General features: G+C 52.6%; 1 protein-coding gene across 1 annotated transcript in view; it reads right to left on the reverse strand.

Annotated features, from left to right (window-relative positions):
* Positions 1–556: 556 nt before the first annotated feature.
* tm9sf2 (transmembrane 9 superfamily member 2) overlaps positions 557–8,171 on the reverse strand; it is a 25,320-nt gene continuing 17,705 nt past the window's right edge. The window contains exons 13-17 of the mRNA XM_035393223.1: positions 7,631–7,790; positions 7,089–7,240; positions 6,168–6,279; positions 5,355–5,526; positions 557–1,601 (exon numbers count right to left, since the gene is read on the reverse strand). Coding sequence (XP_035249114.1) covers positions 1,534–1,601; positions 5,355–5,526; positions 6,168–6,279; positions 7,089–7,240; positions 7,631–7,790 — 664 coding nt within the window. The 3' untranslated portion in view covers positions 557–1,533. The remainder of the gene's footprint in view (positions 1,602–5,354; positions 5,527–6,167; positions 6,280–7,088; positions 7,241–7,630; positions 7,791–8,171) is intronic.

The raw sequence follows: 8,171 nt of genomic DNA on the forward strand, positions 1-8,171 counted from the left end.
AGCACTACCCTAACCCCGCCATTTGCAATAAACAAATTATTTCTGTTCCCCAATTTTAATTTCTCATTATACTGTGACTTAAAAAAAAGAAGTGATTTGATATTCAGATATTTTATCTGCTTAACTGTATAATTGATTAGATATACACAGCTATGATATTCATATTCTTCATCCAAAAAGAGAGACAAAAACAACATGAAACAAACCACAGTCGGTATTCTTCTACGCTCACATACATAAAACATTTATTGTATCCAGAACAAAATTTTAAAAGTAAACATTCATGCGTAGAAAAGAAAAAAAAATCACATTCATGTGTGAAATCTGTGTTTGTCTGAAGGGTGGGGCCTGGGAGGAAGGCCAACAGCCAATCAGACGAAAGTCGCAGCTCTGACGAATCAGACGGCAACGCTGAGCGTCATTGCCGGCTGTCTTAATCCGAGGGAAAATCCCATCACACAAATGTCAGTGTATCGGTTATGAAACCCTGACATTTAGACCCTTTCCCCCATCCTCCCCCCACCTCCTCCCCCGCTTTGTGCTTTTCCGGAAGCAGGTGAGCTTCCATTTTTGGAATTTATCCCACACGTATCTTCTAAAGATAGCTCCACTCCACTCGACAGGTACAGATTTCCAATAATGAACATTCTGATGTTTATTCGATCCGCTCTATTATTTACAACTGAATAAGCGACACCAAAAAGTCAAACTATTCATCTCAACCTAATGTGTTTAATGAGATCATGTACACAGAAATTCCAACATAATTTCTATGACCTTTCGGCAAGAATCTGAATAAAAAAATCAGGAGGACTGCAGCGAGATTGAACTATCTGTACAACATTTATAACTGTAAATGTACAAATCAACGAACGCACAAGGCACAAAGAACTGCAGAGGGAAGAAACACACGCATTAACGGAAGCAGCAAAAACATAAGTTAAAAAAGGATGCAGATTCCAATGAATTCGTACACCAATAAAACGAATGTAAAATAAGGAACCAAGCGGACCTCTGTGTCTTGCATGTGAAATACGGGGACGAAAATAAAATGTTAAAAGCCGCAGTCTTTCCACAAACGGGCTGAATTCTAATAACATACATTTCACATCTTTCTCAGCGTTAGAAAAGATATGTACAATAATATTTATGTCACCAGACTCACCGCAAAGGTTAGATGGTGCTGAAATGTTATCGATCGATGCCAATAGACTTGCAGGCTTAATCAAACTTCACATTAGCAGAATGCATGTAATATTTACAAAGTCCGAGCTCAACGCATTCCTGATTGGTAGTGCTGGATGATGCGGCATTTCATACGCAAATCGCGGAATTTGGACAGTAGCTTCGCACTCCTTGCATGATAATAAAGAGCGAATTTGTGTTGCATTTGGAAATGTCAGGGACTCTCAGTCTGGAGCCGATTGTGTTCGCTACGGAACCACAGCCAGGCCAGGGGATCCAGAGAAGCACACACTTCTGCACGTTCAGATGCCCGTACGGCGGATGGTCTGTTCGCTGTTGGGAGCTCCATCAGTCCACTTTGACCACGCTGTAGATCTTAGTCACAAACCAGAAGCAGGCGAAGAAGCCGATCGTTCCTGTGGAAAAAACTCAGAAGAATTAAATCTGGCTTGCCATCGCAAACACGCAACAAACAAACGACGACAGAACGTGTTAAACTACACGCGTGAACAAACAACTGCTCTAACCACACAAGTGCTTTGAGCAGACGTTCCATCATCTTCCAAACAGTCTGTTTTTTTAAATAAACTTAAGTTTTCATTTATGAATAAAAGATGTCGCTAGTCATGCCTAATGAGTTAATTACTTGGTTAAAAGACCCAAGTCATACATTTTACAATAATTTGGTGCTTTGGCTTAAAGAGCATGACTTAAATGTGATTCTTCAAAACCATTCCATGAGCTGGGATAAGTTTCAGACTGATCCAATCACACGTACTGCTTATATTACAATTGCTAAAAAGCAAGCATGCAAAACAAAAATAGCCATCTAGAGTCACAACCTGAAAGGAGTGAATGATAAGTCATTGGTAAGATGTAGTGCATCTCAATTTTAATTAACATGCATATTCTCACACATATTTTGTGTACTGCTGGTGAAATCCAGTCGGGGGGAAAAAAAACCACTTCAATATCTTTTCCAAACATCTGGTTTTAAGCGGAAACCCTTAGTCGGGCCACTTATATCGCAGGCCTGTGTCTCAACATTAATCATTAATTTTTTAGAGGACTTGACATTTGGGATTCTGCTCCACTTGAAAAGCTAGCTGTAAATAATTGAAGACTGTTTATTTATTTATTCCAAAATAAACTGTGTAATGCTGACATTTGATATCTCTCTACCTGAACATGCGAAGCTCAAGATTACATCTGAGCCAATGGCCAAAAATTATATTAAAACAAAAAGGTATAAAATTGTAACCAAACACGTCCATGACCAAACAGGTTCAAAGGCTTTTTTCCCAGTGATTCTTCTGTCTGAAACCTGTCAGAACAGATCCTTCAGTCATGACAAACCACAGCATTCTGGGATTTGATGTTCTGCAGAACCGGCAACAGAAGTCAGCTCCCCTAAGTCCTCTAACGACGGCAACAGCACACATCATAATAGCTCAGGAGTAATGAAGAGCCGGTCTAAAATGTGAAACAGGACACCGTGTCGCAAACGCCGTCCATCAAGAGCGCGGCCAGTGCCCACGACGCGGAAACCGTGACGACGGGAAGGCCTAATCGCTGCCTTCTCGCATTAGCGGGAATCTCACTCTGCGCGCGCGGGGACAGCGCAGCTCGGACGGGACGGGGTGGAGAGAGGGGGCGCGCAGGGACAGCGCAGCTCGGACGGGACGGGGTGGAGAGAGGGGGCGCGCAGGGACAGCGCAGCTCGGACGGGACGGGGTGGAGAGAGGGGGCGCGCGGGGACAGCACAGCTCGGACGGGACGGCGTGGAGAGAGGGGGCGCGTGGGGACAGCGCAGCTCGGACGGGACGGAGTGGAGAGAGGGGGCGCGTGGGGACAGTGCAGCTCGGACGGGACGGAGTGGAGAGAGGGGGCGCGCGGGGACAGCACAGCTCGGACGGGACGGAGTGGAGAGAGGGGGCGCGTGGGGACAGCGCAGCTCGGACGGGACGGAGTGGAGAGAGGGGGCGCGCGGGGACAGCGCAGCTCGGACGGGACGGGGTGGAGAGAGGGGGCGCGGGGACAGCGCAGCTCGGACGGGACGGGGTGGAGAGAGGGGGCGCGCAGGGACAGCGCAGCTCGGACGGGACGGGGTGGAGAGAGGGGGCGCGGGGACGGCGCGGCTCGGACGGGACGGAGTGGAGAGAGGGGGCGCGGGGACGCAGCTCGGACGGGACGGAGTGGAGAGAGGGGGCGCGGGGACGCGGCTCGGACGGGACGGAGTGGAGAGAGGGGGCGCGGGGACAGCGCAGCTCGGACGGGACGGAGTGGAGAGAGGGGGCGCGCGGGGACAGCGCAGCTTGGACGGGACGGAGTGGAGAGAGGGGGCGCGCAGGGACGCAGCTCGGACGGGATGGGGGAGGGTGGAGCGGAGCGGGACGGGACAGAAAGGGGGTGTTGGGTAACGTGGCTCGGATGGGACAGGATGGAGGGGGTAACCCGCCCCGGCCCGTCTCCAGCGCCTGCCCCGCACTGGGAATCCCGAATGATATCATGAGCACTCCTTCACGCTCCCCGGGCCAGTGATGTTTTACCGACTCATTGACTGCGATACCTCGCTGCGCACCCAGCTGCGAATCAGAGCGGCCCTCAGGGGCCCCGTGGCCGGCCCCCCGCCGCGGCTGACCAATGACCCGGAAGGGGACGTGAGGGGGGGGGGGGGGGAGCCAGCGCCCCGAGCATGTGCTGCTCTGACAGAGCAGCAGGGCACCATCAAAAAGCATCCCATGCAAACTCCCCAGACCCCAGACCCCCAGACCCCAGACCCCCAGACCCCCAGACCCCAGACCCCAGACCCCAGACCCCCAGACCCCAGACCCCCAGACCCCAGACCCCAGACCCCCAGACCCCCAGACCCCAGACCCCCAGACCCCCAGACCCCAGACCGCACCGGGCTCAGCGGATGAGTGCGCCGCGACCCCCCCCCCCAACCCCCCTCCCGTTTCGACAGGCGGCGTATCGCCCGCCTCGCACGCAGACCGCGGGCGGCGGGACGGAGATGGGGTGTGGCAGGGTCACCGCCCGGGTGAAGCCACGATTCAGACGCTCACTTTTCGGGAGGAAGCAGAGCTGCAGAGCTGCAGACCCACAGTGCCGTTCGCTAGGGAAACGTGAGCTACTCCAACGCTTAAAAATAAATATATAAGAATGTGCCCGCAAAGGAACACAGGCACACTGGTACACTTCCATTACAGACTTCAGCTGACTGCAGGCTTTTTTCCAACTGAAATCCTACAATTAAAATGGCATTAATAATAAAAAAAACGTAAAAGAAACTGATTAAAATCATACAGAAATTACGGACCGCTGAACTGACGAATGAATCAGCTCGTTTCCAGAGGATGGCTTACAATATACACTTAATATCTCCATACGCATGCGTGGGCATAAGCTGTATTATTATGCAATTGACCACGTGCACCCTGAACAAAACTAATCACCATGGATACACACAGAAGAGTCACGCATCCCACTTATTCCACAGCACAGAGCTTGTGTGCTGAAACGCTGTAATGTAGTTTTAACAGCCAGTAAAGGATCTTTCTGACACCTCAGAAACCACTGGCCTTCTCCTGACCGCTTCTCCATCACTGAGTCTGCTCTGAGAGTATGGAACCTTCCAGCAGCCAATGGCATTTCTACACATTAATCCAGCAGCCAATGGCGTTTTTACACGTTAATCCAGCAGCCAATGGCATTTCGCCACACTGCTCCAGCAGCCAATGGCATTTCGCCACACTGCTCCAGCAGCCAATGGCATTTCGCCACACTGCTCCAGCAGCCAAAGGCGTTTCTACACGCTACTCCAGCAGCCAATGGCGTTTCTCCCCACTGTTCCAGTGATAAAAACACAAGCAGCGGTGGTGTAGATTAGGCACTCAGTGACCCGGCAACCTCACCCACGCCGTACATTAGCCAAATCTCCGGAAACGGGTTTAAGGGCTTTTCTGCTCCCTCTCACTTCATTTAACCGCGTTAATGAGCGGCTCTCTCTACCCCCCGCCCATCCCCCACCCCCCCGTCTAACCGCCACCGTCCGGCGGGGGGCACGGGGGACACAGCGGCGGGAAACCAGGGGTGACAGGAGCAAAAAAAAATTACAAAATGAAAGGACAGTAAAAGCACTTCTGATTGGAGAAGATCAGAGCACGTACCAGTGAAGAGGAAGAAGATGAGAGCCATGATGGTGGTGTAGCCGAAGTAGAGGATGGTGCTGGCCAGCCCGGTGATCTGCAGCTTGGAGAAGAAGTAGTGCACCGCGTACACCAGGAAGTACACGGCGGTGAAGCCGCTGGTCAGGAAGGAGCGCCACTGCCAGTGGTAGTCCTGCGTGCGCACAGCAACAACGTGGCTTTACCACAGGGCAGCAGGAAGTACACACAGGCCAGGTGGACTTTAACGCCTCACAGGGATTAAACACACACCCTTCTGTGCAGATGCCTGCAGCATGACCTGCTTTCAGACACGCAATCGCTCAAAATATTCTCTCTGTGCCGCTGGACAGTCTACCAAATAACACTGCAGGGATCTAGAATTCTAAAGTTAAGTAGCTAGGATTCAAACCTGCAACCTCCCTGTTCCCGACTAGCTTTCCTAAGCGCTGTGCCTCCCATGTGCCCACACTAACTCTTGAACCCTGGGCTGGGTGACTGTGGGAGGGGCTTCCTCTCTGACCCTGAGCTGGGAGACAGTGGGAGGGGGCGGGGCTTATTGTAGAACCCTGGGCTGTGTGACTGTGGGAGGGGCTTCCTCTCTGTCCCTGGGCTGGGTGACAGTGGGAGGGGCGGGGCTTCCTTTCGAACCCTTGGCGCGGTAACAGTGGGAGGGGGCGGGGCTTATTGTAGAACCCTGGGCTGTGTGACTGTGGGAGGGGCTTCCTCTCTGTCCCTGGGCTGGGTGACAGTGGGAGGGGCGGGGCTTCCTTTCGAACCCTTGACGCGGTAACAGTGGGAGGGGGCGGGGCTTACCTCTGCACACAGGTGGAAGTAGCACAGGAGGACGGTGGCCTCAGAGCACGTGATCACCAGGATGATGAAGACCAGGAAGAGAAATCCGAACATGTAGTACATCTGGTGTGACCTGGGGGGGGGGGGAGGTTACGCCCGTTAAACACACAGCGAATAGCCCCACCGCAGCGTGAGCGGGGAGCAGGAGGGGCGTCCACACCTGGAGCAGCCCACTCACCAGGTGACTCAGCGCGGGAAACTAACGCAGTCAGACGGCTGAGAGCAGCGCTTTTTTGATCAGAAACCACGGCAATAAAACGAAAACATCTTCAACTGAAACACGTGGGTCATTAACATGATAACTTGACCGAATTCTCAAATCACTGCAGAAGAAATAAGTTTCCATAGAACTTTATTTTGAAATAGCATGGTTGGAGTCAACTCCATTTCATTAGAGTCAGTCTTGCAAATGAACTGATATTCAACCGATAAATATTTTAATCATGATGGAACATTGAAGTTCATTTCCTGAATCGACTGAATGGAAAAGAAATGGACCCCAACCCTGCCAGAGACACACAGAGACACACACAGAGACACACAGAGAGACACACACAGAGACACACAGAGACACAGACACACACACAGGGAGACACGCAGAGACACACAGACACAGACACACAGACACACACACAGACACACACACAGAGACACAGAGACACACGGAGACACACACAGAGACACACACAGAGAAACAGAGAGAGAGACACAGAGGCACAGACACACAGGGAGTATCACTGGAAAGCTGACTGCTTGTGTCAGAGAGCAGCTCACCGTGCTCTTTGAGTCAGAGTGCGTTAGGGTAGCCTGGAGGAGGGGATCCCCCGCTGCCCCCCCACGTCGCCCCCCCCCCCCCCCCCCCAACGCTGCGCGGCGGCTCACCAGATGCTGTTGAGGATGAAGAAGAGCTGGATGAAGATGCAGCCGAACGGCAGGATGCCGCCCATGACGATGCCGGGGAGGGGCCGGGTGTAGAAGGACTGTTCCGGAATCTGCCGGGGGATCTGGTTGGTGCGCACCGGGTGCTCGATCCCCTGAAACCGCGAAGGAGGAGGAGGAGGGGCTCTCACGTCTGGATTCAGCCCCGTCTCACACAACACCCCAGCACCAAGGAGCCTCTACTCAACCCTCACCGTCTGCTACTAGCCCTTAACTTTCACTCCAATGGATACGGGAGACATCTGTGAAACCGCTGAATTTGCCTTGCTGATTCTCCAGAAAAACATACAGTGAATAAAAAACCACAAATAATAATAATACAATTGTTTATATAGCGTTAATAGTATTAAAGAGCCTATACAACACAATAAAATACAAAAAGTGTAAAACATTCTGACGTAAGCTAGTGACTGCGGTTTGTCAGTGGTAATGGCGGGGGGAGGGGGGGAGGGGGGGCGATTAGACGCCCGCTCCGGTAGACTCACGCTCTTCTTGAAGCCGAAGTACGCCCCGATGAAGGTGAGCGGCACGGAGATGCAGAACCAGAGCGCCAGGATGGCCACCAGCGTGCCGAAGGGCATGGCCGCCGAGGAGCCCTCGCCCCACAGGATCAGGTTCATCACGAAGAAGTCCGCGAACACGATGCTGGAGCGGGACGGGGACGCGCGCGTCAGCGAGGACGGACACAGGCGCAGCTACGCCCCCGCGCGGCCCAAATCTCTCTCTGTCCCGTCCCATCACACCGCACCACATAACCACGCCCATCCATCAGCACCACATAACCACGCCCATCCATCAGCACCACAGAACCACGCCCATCCATCAGCACCACATAACCACGCCCATCCATCAGCACCACATAACCACGCCCATCCATCAGCACCACATAACCACGCCCATCCATCAGCACCACATAACCACGCCCATCCATCAGCACCACATAACCACGCCCATCACCACGCCCATCCATCAGCACCACATAACCACGCCCATCCATCAGCACCACATAACCACGCCCATCCATCA

Source organism: Anguilla anguilla, chromosome 15 (genome assembly GCF_013347855.1).
Source record: "Anguilla anguilla isolate fAngAng1 chromosome 15, fAngAng1.pri, whole genome shotgun sequence".
Classification (NCBI taxonomy): domain Eukaryota; kingdom Metazoa; phylum Chordata; class Actinopteri; order Anguilliformes; family Anguillidae; genus Anguilla; species Anguilla anguilla.